Below are 14,798 nucleotides of genomic sequence, written 5' to 3' on the forward strand. Positions count from 1 at the left end.
AGTAAATATTAGTAGGATCAGAGTGATCCACGGTAAAGGGGTTGCAAGGCTTACTAAATACGGAGAAGCCGCACAATGGAGATACGGTCATCGTACCTCCGGAACTCCACCGCGCGTCGGAACACTGTGCCAACATCCATGACAAATTCCGGATATTTAATCGGTGAACTTTTCACAAATTCATAAATTAATTTCAGGCTTTTTCATTTATCTTCTTTCCTTCTTTTGTCTTTACTTACAAGATCGATTGAAATCACAAACATACACTCACAATGGCTTCTAATCCACCAGGCGAATGCTGTAGAACTCGTAACTTCCACGAAGGTACTCCCATCGGAACTCACAAAACCATTCTCGGGCTCAACACCTACCAAGTTGGTGCTGAATACGGCAACGACAGAATCATCGTGATTCTCGTCGATGTCCATGGAAACAAGTTCAACAACACTTTGTTGCTTGCTGACGAATTGTCCAAGGCTAAGTACCAAGTCTTAATTCCGGACATCTTGAGCAACGATCCAGTCGATGGCCAGGATTTCGCTACTTGGTTGCCTAAACATGGTCCGGAAATTACTGCTCCTATTGTTGACGCTTTCTTGAAGGCTGTCAATGACGAATTGAAGCCAAAGTTCCTTGCTGGTATTGGCTACTGCTTCGGTGCTAAGTATGTCATTCAGAATCTTTCTTCTAAGGGTCACTTGTCTGCTGGTGCCGTTGCTCATCCTTCGTTTGTCACTATTGAAGAAGTCTCAGCTATCAAGAAACCAATTCTTATTTCGGCTGCTGAAACTGACTCCATCTTTACTGTCGAGTTGAGACACCAGTCTGAAGCCGAGTTGATCAAGATCGGTGCTCGCTACCAACTCGACTTGTTCTCTGGTGTTGAGCACGGCTACTCCGTTAGAGGTGATATCTCGAACCCTGTTGTCAAGTACGCAAAGGAAAAGACTCTTGACGACCAGGTCAGATGGTTCAACCAATTCTAGATGACTGATTCTATATAGTTAAATTGTTAGAGAGATTTGAATATATATTTACTGTTAGTTATTGCCGTCGTTCTTGCTATAGTTGTGGTTGAAGAGAGCTGAGTTGGTTATACTCGTGGAAAAGTGTGGAGTTTCGGAAGAGATGCCGACACCGTGCCGATCATCTCAGTCGGATCTCATTTCTCTGACATGCACTGACGTAATCAGTATGCAGGTATACCCGGGATAAGATCCCTTCAGAGTCGGTTTAGATAAGAGCCGTACCATATCAGAACTGCTCGACGAGACTACTTATTCCAATTGTCGGTCTTTATCAAAACCGAAAGGAATACAACTACCTATCTATAGTTAGCTTACTGTTTGTTTCACGATATAGAGAAGAACTGGACTTAATTCTTTAATATGCCAGAAAAAACACTTCCGATCTACCAATCTTCAGCCAAGAAGAACCACAGGTCGTCCTGGAGTAGAGTATTACTCTCAATTGCAGCTTTCTCAGCTGTGGTCGGCTGGTGGGCATATTCTTCTTCCATCACTCATACTTCGCCTTTGGCATCTTTCCTGAAAATTGATCTTTCGTCTGTCTTCGGAACCTTTTCCGAACCTTTGACATCTTCTGGATTATGTCCGACAGTTGAAAAGTTGGATCCTCTGGAGTTTTTGTATAACAATGAGACACTTGACAGAATTCTCCACGACGAAGCTTTCAAAGCGAAGTCTCGGGAGCGTCTTCTTGGAGCTATTCGTGTTCCAACTGAGCTGTACGATGACTTGTTGAATCCGAATTCTGCAGACACTTTGGAAGACCTATTAGAGATAGAACCAAGGTGGAAGCCTTTCATTCCCTTCCACAAGTACTTGGAAGATACCTTTCCTTTGGTTCACAAGAATTTGAAGGTTGAGAAAGTCAACAAGTTTGCTTTGGTTTACACTTGGGAAGGTTCTTCTAACAAGAAACCAATTCTTTTGGCTGCTCATCAGGATGTCGTTCCTATCCAGAAGGAATCGCTTGACCAATGGGATTATCCTCCGTACGAAGGTGGGTATGATGGAGAATGGTTGTACGGGAGAGGAAGTGCTGATTGCAAGAGCTTGTTGATTGGTTTGCTTGAAACAATAGAACTCTTATTGGAAGAAGGACACTTCAATCCTCAGAGAACAATTGTTCTAGCATTTGGTTACGATGAAGAGTCAGCTGGAACAGGAGCTGAGGAAATTTCAAAGCATTTGCTTAAAAGGTACGGTCCTGACTCGTTTATGCAGATTATTGACGAAGGCAGTGAAGGCTATGTTCAATTGGATGAAGGTGGAGTTAACTATATCATTCCTTGCACCAGCGAAAAGGGCCATTTAGACTCTGTGATAGAGTTGTATACACCTGGTGGTCATTCTTCAGTACCTCCCGACCATACATCGATCGGTATCTTGGCAAGATTGATTGCAAATATCGAAGATAAGCAATTCGACAGCATTCTTACCAGAAACAATCCTCTTTTACACATGTTGTACTGTTATGCAGATTACTCGACAGAACTTGACGACTCTTTAAGATCGGATATCTACAAAGCACATTTGGATGTAAAGTCTAACGAAAATGTCATAGAATTTATCAATAACTCCCTCAAGCACAAGTATATCATTACTACTTCTCAAGCCGTTGATGTCATCGGTGGAGGAGTCAAGGCTAACGCATTGCCTGAGCATGTATCGGTATTAGTCAACCACAGAATTGCTGTAGAAGAAAGTGTTGCTGTGGTTGTGGACAAAATTGTTGGTCAAGTAAAAGAAATTGCCGAAAAGTTTAGCTTAGGTGTAATTGTCGATGGGAAAGTCATTATTGAACCCACAGATAACGGCCATTTTGTATACAATACTGTGGGAGCATTGGAACCAGCACCTGTAACTCCTAATAATGGCCATGTTTGGGAAACATATGGTGGCGCTTTACGTTACCTCTATGAAGATTTGATCTTTCCTGAATCAAGCGAGCCCTTCGTGTTTGCTCCTATCATTGGAACAGGTAATACAGACACAAAGTCTTATTGGGACTTGACTAAACAAATTTATAGGTACCAACCTGGGTTAGGACAAGTGGAAGAAAATGCCCATACCGTGAATGAAAAGATTCAGCTTCAATCTCATTTCACCATCATCTCATTTTACTACTATTACTTGCAACTTGCTGACAAGTTGAGCGATGAATAATCTCCTGGAACAGACCTATATAAGTACAAGATAGTTAAAGTAGAATACAGCTCTGTTCGACAATTAGGATTATACGATTTCAAATACACATTTTCCAAGTAGTGTTAGCGAGTGTATTTCGACAAAGCTCAGTGCTATTGTGATTTGAAGAAAAAAAGTAATCCATTTACAATTTATTTTCGCAAGAAATGTCTGCTGCAACTTATTTTGCAACCGTTCCAGTAACTTCCATCGCAGCCATCGCGTGCATACAAAAAAAATGTCTGAAAATTTTGAGATCTTACAATGGCTTACCAACTAGTATTAAGTTCGAATACCTGGCCGTTTATTGAAGATAGCCTAGTAAGAAGTTTAAACTATTATCTAGAGCATCCTACATAAACTTGAAAAGTTTGAAATGCCTACTGAATTGGAAGAATTAGTATCCTTCTTGCACTCCCCACAGCCAGCCGTGGTTTCTATAGCCTTGGACAACTTGGTCGGATATTCCCAGGGTCCACAGCTGCAAGTGTTTGCCTACGACAACTATGAAGCTATCAAGGACTTGAAGAAATTGTCACAAGAAAAGGGAAAGACCCATGTCGTCCAGTCTGTCACAATCTTGGCCAACTTGTGTGATGATTTGACCATGAGAAACTTGATTGTTGAGGACGAAGCCTACTTGAAGTATTTGGTATCGCTGATCGTCAACGTCAACAACTCCAACGCCGACATCATGTGTATTTTGTTGACCAATTTGGCCAAAAATGACTCCATCAACAAGGTTTTGGACTTCACCATCGACCACAACGACGAGCAGAAGAAGATATTCAAGTCCAACAAAGCTATGGACTGTTTGATGGATTGCTTTGTCAAAGGTTTTGATAGAAGCTTGAACAAATATGCCGACTACGACTATTTGTCGTACTTCTTTGCTGACATCTCGCGTTTCTCTCAGGGAAGAGCCTATTTTATCACCGAGCAGGAATACGACGCAGTGGTACCTCTTTCCAAGTTACTTGTGTTCACTGAAAAGTACGACTCTAGAATCAGAAGAGAGGGTGTAGCTTCTACCATCAAAAACTCATTGTTCGACACCAATGCCCACTTTAAGTTAGTTACCGAAGAAAAGATCAACATATTGCCATACATCTTGTTGCCAATAGCGGGCCCAGAAGAGATCGATGAAGACGAGATGTTCGATTTACCTGATGAATTGCAATTGCTTCCATCAGACAAAAAGAGAGACCCTCTCAACACCATAATCTGTGTCCATTTGGAGTCTTTGTTACTCTTGTGTACCACCAGACAATTAAGAGAATATCTCAGAGAGAAATCGGTCTATACATTGATAAGGGAATTACACAAGGCAGTCGAGGATGAAAACGTCGCCGACTTGTGCGATAGGCTTGTCCAGATGTTGCAGAGAGATGAAGCTCCAGTTGAAGCAGAAGATGAAGAAGAGAGTGATGATGATGATGACAAGATCGTCGAGGTGTTGTAATTGAAAAATAGTCTCCACATAGATTTTCTCCGTCTTTTAACATAGATTCTATCTACTAATACTTACTACTCCTATTCTAGTTTCTATGTGACAGCTTCTAAACAATAGACTCTATACCAATAGTATACAATAGTTATATCATCATGGTTCTATTCGTTAATTTTATTCTGTAGTATGTACACTAGTCAAATATATAATATATTGATATCATCGTTACTCCTTCAACACCAACTTCGTATCCACCAACCTCAAGTTCTGCTTGACAATATTAATGATCCGAAGCTTGTTCTCTTTATTGGCACTGACTCTGCTCTTCAACCGGAACAACAATTCTTTTGTTGTAAGTGGGTTGTCTCTAACAATGTCTAGCACTTCCTTCACCGTAACAAGGACGTTATCGGGCCCTGCTGAATTCAAGTCTACGCTAGCAGCAGCTGGCTGAGGGACTGGGGAAGGTGACATACTTTCTCTGCTGCTCTCAGACTTGATCTTGAGCTTAAGCTTAGGAGGAGCCAGGCCGTCCTCTATCTTTATCTTCTTTCTTGGAGAAGCCGTGGCCCCTGGAGAAGGTCTTTTTCTACCATTTGGAGTCCATTCACCTTGTGGAAAACCCTTCAAGAAGTCTGCTGGTGCTTTTATAAGAACAAAACCATCGCCTATGTTGTATGCGTAGAAGGAACGGGGCACGTTGGTTGGTTTCAAGTCACTGGCATTGGGGTCGTCTTCTTTCTTTACGTCTGTCTCCTCATCGCTCTCGTCATCGCTTTCCAAATCCGATTTTGAAAGGTAAGGATTCAAATTTTCGTCCTCGTCACTGTCGTAGACTCCTCCTTCACGCTTGTTCAACACCTTCCGCAACTTCTTACCTTCCTTGTCTACTTTTCTGGACTTTTCTGTCTCAAACAAATCTTCCAAATCATCATCACCCTCGGCATCAGACTGCCCATCAAAATGAGCAGCTTTCAACATTTCCTTCTTGATCTTCTGCTCAGATAACTTGTTCTCTTCTTCGTCCCCATCCATAATCGGTGCTTCTTCGTCGTCTGCAAACTCTTCATCAAAATCCAAATCGTCGTGATCAGAATCTCTATCGTTGGAGCCACCTCCGCCGCTAACAGTTCGTAATCTTCTTCTACTAGAACTTCCACCAGCTGGTAGGACACTTCCATTGCTTGGAACGCTGTTACGAAATCTTTGATCAGGAGTACTGTCTGAAGCATTCGATTTATCTTCCATATGTCTCATGAGCCATCTGGGCACAGACAGATTCTTTTCCATCTTTGCTTCAGCCTCCTCTAATGTCAAGGTCGCATACTTGTTACGAGGAGTGAACTTATACACTTTTTCTGCCGGAACCATCTTGAAGCCGTCCTTATCAAATACAAAGAGCACATGTTGAGACTCACTGGAGCCAGCCTCATAATTACCTACAAAGACGTTTTTGCCGTCATAATCTTCCACAACCCATGGATAGTACTCTTCATACCGCAATTTCCGTTTTTCATCATCCATGAGGTTAATCTGTCTCGTTTTACGTTTGAAAAGATTCTTTTTCGCTTTCCTGGCTCCTCCATCAGGTGCTACCTGCGACATATCCGGTCCATTCTTGCGGTATTTCTTGGGATCTTCTCCCTTCTCTATAGCCTCCTTTTCAGCTAACTCTTCGGCTTCCTCTTTGAGCCGTTGCCGCTCAAGTTTGGCTTCTTCCTGCTCCTTTTTACGGAGATCTATCTCCGCTCTAGTGAGCTGGAACTGGATATTCCGTGGATCTTTTCTATGCAAACGTACCGGTTTGGTGAACTCATCCATGATATTCACATCCTGCTTGTTCTGGAACCGCATGATGTGAAAGCGGATGTCCTTAACCTCGTCGGTCGTACACAGCTTGAGTGGAATCTCCTGCCAGCCTGATTCGGAAGAAGATCCCGCCTTCGCGGATCCACTTGTTGAGATCTCAGATTCCGTGCGGAGCCCCGTGTCCTCCTCCTTCTTGACTACAATCGGCTCTTTTTTCACGGGAGATTGACTCATTCTACCTGGATTTCGCTTTGACAAGAAAAACTAGTTTGAAATACTGACTGAAACTTAAAGATAGTGTAAGTTGAGATTTTTGTATATGAGAATGTCGCGATCAGATGATGTGCGACATGCGACACGGCTGCAACTTTTTAATCATCAGTGTATGTGATCGTTGACATGGTCCAATGGATGTGGAATGGATGTAATGGGTAGCATATTCTTGCCTTCTTCTCTGTTTCATACTTTTGAAGTACTTCTCTTGAATTCTTTTTCGTGCAATTGTACTATTTTCACGTATTTCTTTATATTTGATGGGTTCTGCCTTGGGTATAAGCAATGGCAGAAGTGTATCATACTGAACACATAGCATTATAACACGGATACAAGTGCCATTTCATTCATCCTTGCCATTTCAGTCATCACGGCCCATGAAATCTCATCTCTAAATTATCCCACCTATGAATCATCTTTCAGCGCTACCATAAAATTCGGCCCTATACCGGTGATTTTTTCAGTTCTCCAGATTTTTCAGATCGAAAGCTAACCAAACCTACCATCTTCACTTCACAAATTCTCCAAAATGTCCTATGCTGTTACAGACAAAGAAGATGAGTTGCTAGAACTCAGAAAAGAATCTCCGAGCCAGCCTCCACCCAGATACTTGGGATTTGTGGCCGGGGTATTCCTGGGAGTCACCAAGAATGCTGTAGGGCATCCATTTGACACTGTGAAAGTTCGACTTCAGACAGCTCCTAAGGGTATGTTCAAGGGCCCGATGGACTGCGTGTGGCAGACGTTGAAGAAGGAAGGTGCTGGTGGCTTTTACAAGGGGTTTACCCCACCGTTGATTGGCTGGGTGTTGATGGACTCCGTCATGTTAGGTTCACTTCATGTGTACAGGCGGTTGGTGAAAGAAAACTTCTATCCTGATGAAAAGAAGTTACCGTTATTGGGTCATGTAATTGCTGGGTTGGGCAGTGGATTAACTGTCTCGTTTGTAGCGGCTCCTATCGAGCAGTTCAAAGCCCGTTTGCAAGTCCAGTACGATGCCAAATCGAGAATCTACAGTGGGCCACTAGATGTAGCGAAAAAGTTATACAAGGTATCTGGAATCAGGGGTATATATAGTGGGTTGTTGTCAACAATGATCTTCAGAACCAATTTCATCTTTTGGTGGGGTTCTTACGAAATTTTCACTAACTATTTTGAAGCTAACACCAAGATGCTGAAGCCTTCTATCAACTTCTGGGCTGGAGGACTTTCGGCAACAGTCTTCTGGATCTTTGCCTATCCTTCTGATGTAGTGAAACAGACCATCATGACTGACTCACCTATCAGAGCAGAAAAGAAGTTTCCTCGTTGGATTGATGCTGTCAAGTATATCTACCACGAAAGAGGGTTGGCTGGCTTCACTCGGGGCTTTGGGCCGTCCATCTTGAGATCGTTCCCAGCCAATGCTGCTGCTTTAGCTGCATTCGAGGCTGTGATGAGATTCTTGCATTAGATATTTATAGAAACACCAATTGTTAACTACTATAACAATACTATTTGTAGTTCCACTAATTATTGAATTTTCTTCTTGTTATGCACTATTAATCTACTATTTGCTACATGAACGTTATATCTTTCGGATTTTAATTCAAAGTAATAATACCGAAGAATTAATAAATTCATTATCCAGAACCAAATATTTCTATCTACTCAAGGAAACTGGTATCGGCTGCAGTCTTGTTCTTCTCCCAAGGCTTGACCCTCTGGGTGGCTATAGCATCCGACTTCTTTTCAGAAAGAACCGTATCAGGGATATCCTTGATTCCAGGAACAGGTTTCCCTGAAACAATTAACTCTACAAGGTGTTGGTAATTCGACGAATATGGTGGATCCTCGGTAGAATGTTCAGTTTCATGAGTTTGTTGTATAGTTTCTGAATTATGTTTTAATTCTTGTTCCTGTTCTGCTTCTTCGTTTGCTCCAGTTTTTTGTTCCTCGTCTTGTTCTATTTCGGTGTCTGTTATCTCTTGGATTTTCTTCTTCTTGTCGAACTTGTCTCCGTTGTGAAATCTCCATTGCTGGAAGTCATCGAGATTGAGGATGTTTCCAGTGTGCGAACAGAAGAAGAACGACTTTGCTTGGTCAGTCAACTGCTGTCTGTCTAAAGCAGGGATAGCCTTGATAGAGGCATCTTGCTCCTTTAGCGTGTTCAAATGACTATCGAGGATCTCCTGGAGCCCTGTTTGGAACTCTGAGAATGACTCCCAGTCGTAGTTGAGGAATTCTTTGTAAACTTCTTCTTGTGGATTAGCCATTTTTGAGACTTAATTAAAGTTTGCTTTGGATCTGAAGAATAAATACAACCAATTGTCACTGGAAGTAGTTTTAAATCAGAGATATCTAGATCTGAATATGAAAATGTTGGAACTTCTGGGGCATCCAATATCCTTCAATTTAATCTTGTAAATTCTCTGCTCTTTCTGACTCACTGCACAGTGTTCAATGGAAGCTATCAGAAGGTAAATATAACAATATTAAAGAAAGAGAAAAGAGTATGAAAGCAAGACTGATTTTTGTTCTCAAGATCTTCCATCCATATTCGCACAATCTGGGGTCAAATATTTAATTTAAAGTGCGCTGAAAATTTACAATTGACTCTAGAATTAGTTTAAAAGTTGATTCAAGAATTGATAGCAATTGATTTGGAGATTGATTCGACAAAGTGGCTTGCTTTTGCTTTTTCAATTGCTACCATAGATGGACTTCTTATTTTACAATTTTCAAGAAATCTGAAAACTCAAGCATTGAAGAATTGAAAGCAACCAAAACATAACATCTGCATTCATAGAAGAGAGATCGATTCCAGTTCTTATTCAAAATATCTCTCCATTGTTCATTTCAAGTCAACCACAGAAGAATTCCAATCATTATCAACATTATTGATTTCTCCCTTTCGTATGCATTGGTCTGATTCAACCATTTTTCAATATTCACCATGATTTCCACATTTCATATCCAGATCATTGCTATCCTACTCCGCATAGGCTTCTTCCTATTTGGACTTTATCAGGACAAGTACTTGCCTGTAAAGTATACAGACATCGACTACCTTGTTTTTTCAGATGCTGCCCGTTTTGTCTACGAGGGTCAGTCGCCATACCTCAGAGAAACATATAGATACACACCACTATTGTCGTGGTTGTTGGTGCCCAATAGCTGGGGCGAATACTGGTACAGTTTCGGAAAGATTTTGTTTATGATCAGCGACTTGGTCACAGGACTCTTCATCGTCAAACTCTTGCCCAGGAACATCTCTAAGAACAAAATGCTCGTTTTGTCTTCCATCTGGTTATTGAATCCAATGGTAATAACTATCAGCACCCGAGGTTCATCCGAAAGCGTTCTCACCGTGATGATAATGGCCTCTATCTACTTCTTACTTCGAAGAGATAGTATTTTTTTATCAGCTGTCTGGTTGGGTTTGGCTATCCATTTCAAACTATATCCCATCATCTACTTGCCCAGCATCTTGCTCTATTTGTCCAACAAAGGTAAACCTTTGGTGAATATTCCATTGGTAAAGCTTGTCAATATGAAGAGCATCACCTACTTGTTCTTCACCGTAGTCACTGTGGCTGCTCTCAATGGCCTCTTTTACATCCACTACGGCTACGAATTCTTATATCACTCCTACTTGTACCACTTCATTCGTTTGGACCATAGACACAACTTCTCCGTTTATAACGTATGCTTGTACTACAAATCTGCTCTAGCAGAAAATGTAAGCAACATCGAGAGTTTTGCCTTCATTCCCCAGTTTCTCATTTCTACCATTGCCATACCTCTAGTCTTTGCCAAAAAAGACTTGATTTCTGGTTTCTTCTTACAAACTCTCGCGTTTGTCACTTTCAACAAGGTGATGACATCGCAGTACTTCATATGGTACCTCATATTCTTACCATATTTTTTGTCACGGACCAACTTGGCTTCGAAGAAACATGCCAGGAAGGGAATATTCATCTTGCTACTCTGGATTGTATCGCAGGGTTCATGGCTCTACTTTGCTTTCCAGTTGGAGTTCTTGGGAAAGAACACTTTCGATTCTGGATTGCTTTACTCGTCAATTTTCTTCTTTCTCAGCAATTGCTGGATAATCAGCCAGTTTGTGGACTCTATATGTACATAGTATATTCACAAGTAATAGACCATAGATATTGAACTATTGAAGCAGTAGTATTGACATAAAAACTATACCAAAAAAACGAAACAACTCATTTTCTAGTGAATCTCCGATTGTACCAAGAATCTTATCCGTGACTTCTCTTTCATACCACTACAACCTTATTGGCAAACTTTCAATAGGATCCGTCGTTATACGTCACGCGATCACCGGTCACGTGTTTTGTACAGGCATCTCAAAATATTTCAAGACTGAAATATACCAATATACGAAATCGAATTCATTTTACATCATTTTCCAGTATTTTTCCTAGAACTCCAGATAGACATGTCGCGTATGGAATTGTATTCACCGGAAGGTTTACGAATTGACGGCCGAAGGTGGAATGAGATCCGCAATTTTGAATGTCGAATAAACACCCATCCTAACTCTTCAGATGGCTCTTCGTACATAGAACAGGGTAATACGAAAGTCATTTGTGTGGTACAGGGACCGATGGAGCCTGCTTTGAGATCACAAGCAAACTCTAATGAAGCCACTTTGGAAGTAAATTTATCTGTTGCAAATTTTTCTACGACAGAAAGGAAAAAGAGGTCCAAATCTGAGAAGAGAATGGTTCAGCTCAAGACTACTTTGGAAAGAACCTTCCAACAGTCGGTGATGTGTAACTTATATCCACGTACTTTGATCCGGATCGACTTGCACGTATTGTCGCAAGACGGAGGCATGCTAGCTGCCTGCACCAATGCTATGACATTGGCTCTAATCGATGCTGGTGTATCCATGTATGACTATGTAGCAGCCATGACAGCTGGGTTGCACGACCAAACGCCTTTGTTAGACATGAATGGTTTGGAAGAGAACGATATGAGCACTTTGACAATTGGGGTAATCGGTAAAAGCGAAAAGTTGTCGTTATTGATGTTGGAAGACAAGATACCGTTGGATAGACTTGAGTCTGTGTTGGCTATAGCCATCGCAGGAAGCCACAAAATCCGCGACTTGATGGATAGTGAAGTCAGAAGACATGGCAATATTCGATCTCTGAAGTTAGCTAGTTAGAGAGCTTACTGAGCTGGGTCACCAAACTAGTAATTAAATTGCATACTTGTACTATAGAATAAAAGATAGAATGAAGATAGAATTGTAGATTATGAAAAGGAGCAAGATTGAGCAAAAAACTTTTGGCCTAACGAATTACCCATGAATCGCAGCCGATCTCACAGCCGATCGATATATCTACTGTTCAAATATCTTGTCTTCTCCAGTTGCAAAAAAATTATATGATAAATGCAAAAAGAAAGGAATTGACACGGACAGGAATTGAACCTGCAACCCTTCGATCTGGAGTCGAAAGCTCTACCATTGAGCCACCGCATCACCCTTAAAGCAAAAAGGCTTTTCTGATTAATGTGCATGCTTTTATCACAGCATGTCACGTGATCAATCCAGATCAAAATGTCAGAACTACGACCAATCAATCAGCCAGAGGGACCTCTAGGGGTTTTCTCTGGTGAAAGCTCTTCAAATCAAGCCTTAAACGAGCCAAAACCACCGGATATTGACCGAAATCCACACGACCATGTCGCACCCCCTGATCTGATGGACCTCGATGGCGAGTCCACAGATGCCGATGAAAACGGCAATTTAGAGCCATCCTTCGTGACTGCAGTGTCATCTACCTCTGAGGAACCGGCCCAACTACGGGATAATCCCATGGACGAGCTGGTTATTCAGAACCAGACCCCATTAAGTCCTACTATGGAAAGTTTTGAAACCTCAGTTTCGGAAATTTTTCAAAGTCACGTGCCTGACGAGGTACACGACCAGGAAATGGCTGCAAACGATGATAATGAAATGGATCACATTTCTTTAGATTCTACAACCAGCCTCTCGAACTTGCCCGAACAAGAAGATTCTCTCCTTGTACACCAACTTAAAGAAAATACAAAAACCCAAAAAAATTCTGAATCCTTACAATACTTAAATAAAAACCAAAAAAACTCCGAAAATACAAAACTCCCAGAAAAAAATACACAAGACCTTGAAGCAGAGGAATACCCACTCTTAGGAACCTCAAAGAGTTCTTCTAAGAAAAGGATTCATCCCTCAAACCCCAAGGCAATTAGATCTACTCCTCTTCCAAACCCTAATAAGGCAAAATGGGCAGATATTCTTCAAGATGTTCCCGATAAAGAATCCGACAAAATACTTCAAACATACAGACTGAAAATGGAGGCCCTCCAAGAACAGATGAAGATGGACGTTCCTACCACCAATGAAGTCTTTGACCAGTTTGACACATACTCGACACTTATCAGTCACTTAGAAGGGTTATCGGAAGCAAACTATAAGGGCCAACAGAAAAGGTTCGACGACTGGGATACGCCTGAGGAGGTAAGAGTGTCAACCCTCAGCACAATCGGCAGAAACGTTGCTGAAAAGTTAGATGTAAGAGTCCACATTGACTCATTTGAATACAGACTGAACCTGTTAAAACCCCAAATGAGCATCGAGGACAAAGCTAGGATAATTCTTACCCACTTTAAGGAGACTATACCTGATAGGTTAGATGAGTTAGAAGAACACACCGAGCAGAGTATTGCCAGTCTCAAAAAATCACTTCAATTTTACCAAAACCAGATATCCCCAGGGGACCCTCTGGAGCAGGAGTTGAAGCGGGGCATCAACAATACCCAACTTGAAATTGAAGAGTTGGAGAAAACACTTCAAATCACTCAAAGGATTTATGACATAAAGGAGTATTTCCACATACATATCCGGGACAATCTGCACTTAAACTTTAACTTCTCCATTACTGAAAGTAATACTGTAGTTCCACGCTTCAAATCTCAAGGTCCAAAGAAATGGCTGAAGACTAAATTTGAAGAAATATTCGACCCTTACTACACAGGGGAAGAAGGCAACTACAGATTTACACTTAAACTTATTCCTCTTTCTAGTTATCCCAACGTCTTTCTTGTGGGTATAAAAGCCCCAATTGGAAACAAAAACTTAGACAATCTATTAGAAGCAATGTTCAACCCAAATACGCTTGACACGTATCAAGTACCTCAATACAGGTCTTTACGCAGGGAAGAACGAGAGCCTATCGTATACGATATTCTAGCTAAACACCGAAGGGAAGTACCACTCCACAAAGGCAGATCGACTCTGTCAAGATTCCAGTCTGCTTTCTATTTGATTGCGACGGAATCGGATAGGATTCCAAACAGAAAGAACGCCTTCATGCAGGGTGTACAACTAGACATTATCTCCTCATACCAATTCTGTTTCAAATGTCACACCAATCAGCACTCAACCAAACGATGCCCAACATTCAAGGCCCCGGTGGCAAAGGTACCCTATTTTTATCAGAACGAATCCCCTAACAACGCACGTCCATACAAACAACATCAAAAGGACGACGATGGGTTTAACCCGGTGACCAAAGGCGCTCCACGCCGAAAGGAACCACAACCCTTAATCTCCCAACATAGACAAGGAGGTAATCGATTCGCGCCACTCGCCGACCTCCCAGAATCGGGAGTAACAGAACACGTGAGCCATAACCAGTCAGCACAACCTGACTCCCACCAAACCATGAGAGCTATCATGCACCCTAAATCTACAGGGGTACCTCGCAATACCTCAAACAACGAGAGACCACAAGATCAAATCCAAAGGGAATACATCCAAGATGATGATGACGAAACAGTAAGATACACCGATTCAGACGAAGATGAAGATATCCGTGACGATGAAGCATCCGTCATCCTTAGCCACCAGGTTCAGGACCAAGAAATGGAGCTCCTCCCAGAAACTACAATCAATGCCGCTGGCAACAAACCGACCAGAACACAACCGCTCCTTCAACCAATCACGCCTCGCCCAAGAAAGCAAGGTAAATCCCTTGTCACATCAAAAACCAAAC

At 41.7% G+C, this 14,798-nt stretch overlaps 8 protein-coding genes across 8 annotated transcripts; 6 read left to right on the forward strand and 2 right to left on the reverse strand. All coding sequences in view use genetic code 12, as the record gives it.

Annotated features, from left to right (window-relative positions):
• Positions 1 to 248: 248 nt before the first annotated feature.
• Positions 249 to 1,044, forward strand: PICST_69023 (predicted protein). Its single transcript, XM_001387533.1, has one exon. The coding sequence runs from the start codon at positions 273 to 275 to the stop codon at positions 984 to 986; it is 714 nt and encodes a 237-aa protein (XP_001387570.1). The 5' UTR covers positions 249 to 272; the 3' UTR covers positions 987 to 1,044.
• Positions 1,045 to 1,388: 344 nt separating this feature from the next.
• PICST_28659 (Gly-X carboxypeptidase) lies at positions 1,389 to 3,191 on the forward strand (the record flags this gene model as incomplete). The annotated part of the gene is made up of 1 exon (XM_001387534.1): positions 1,389 to 3,191. One exon carries the CDS (start codon positions 1,389 to 1,391, stop codon positions 3,189 to 3,191), a length of 1,803 nt encoding a protein of 600 aa, XP_001387571.2.
• Positions 3,192 to 3,588: 397 nt separating this feature from the next.
• Positions 3,589 to 4,825, forward strand: PICST_86171 (predicted protein; the record flags this gene model as incomplete). Its single annotated transcript, XM_001387535.1, has 1 exon — positions 3,589 to 4,825. The coding sequence occupies one exon, from the start codon at positions 3,589 to 3,591 to the stop codon at positions 4,672 to 4,674; it is 1,086 nt and encodes a 361-aa protein (XP_001387572.2). The 3' UTR covers positions 4,675 to 4,825.
• On the reverse strand, positions 4,820 to 6,705 carry PICST_80274 (predicted protein; the record flags this gene model as incomplete). Its single annotated transcript, XM_001387939.1, has 2 exons — positions 4,820 to 6,627; positions 6,670 to 6,705. The coding sequence occupies 2 exons, from the start codon at positions 6,703 to 6,705 to the stop codon at positions 4,888 to 4,890; spliced, it is 1,776 nt and encodes a 591-aa protein (XP_001387976.2).
• Positions 6,706 to 7,273: 568 nt separating this feature from the next.
• YCM1 (mitochondrial carrier protein) lies at positions 7,274 to 8,197 on the forward strand (the record flags this gene model as incomplete). Its single annotated transcript, XM_001387536.1, has 1 exon — positions 7,274 to 8,197. The coding sequence occupies one exon, from the start codon at positions 7,274 to 7,276 to the stop codon at positions 8,195 to 8,197; it is 924 nt and encodes a 307-aa protein (XP_001387573.2).
• A 193-nt stretch (positions 8,198 to 8,390) lies between these two features.
• On the reverse strand, positions 8,391 to 8,999 carry PICST_38186 (predicted protein; the record flags this gene model as incomplete). The annotated part of the gene is made up of 1 exon (XM_001387940.1): positions 8,391 to 8,999. One exon carries the CDS (start codon positions 8,997 to 8,999, stop codon positions 8,391 to 8,393), a length of 609 nt encoding a protein of 202 aa, XP_001387977.1.
• A 680-nt stretch (positions 9,000 to 9,679) lies between these two features.
• MNT45 (mannosyltransferase) lies at positions 9,680 to 10,870 on the forward strand (the record flags this gene model as incomplete). Its single annotated transcript, XM_001387537.1, has 1 exon — positions 9,680 to 10,870. The coding sequence occupies one exon, from the start codon at positions 9,680 to 9,682 to the stop codon at positions 10,868 to 10,870; it is 1,191 nt and encodes a 396-aa protein (XP_001387574.1).
• Positions 10,871 to 11,200: 330 nt separating this feature from the next.
• On the forward strand, positions 11,201 to 11,926 carry PICST_38006 (3'->5' exoribonuclease; the record flags this gene model as incomplete). Its single annotated transcript, XM_001387538.1, has 1 exon — positions 11,201 to 11,926. The coding sequence occupies one exon, from the start codon at positions 11,201 to 11,203 to the stop codon at positions 11,924 to 11,926; it is 726 nt and encodes a 241-aa protein (XP_001387575.2).
• Between the last annotated feature and the right edge of the window lie 2,872 nt (positions 11,927 to 14,798).

This window comes from Scheffersomyces stipitis, chromosome 1, assembly GCF_000209165.1.
Source record: "Scheffersomyces stipitis CBS 6054 chromosome 1, whole genome shotgun sequence".
Lineage (NCBI taxonomy): Eukaryota > Fungi > Ascomycota > Pichiomycetes > Serinales > Debaryomycetaceae > Scheffersomyces > Scheffersomyces stipitis.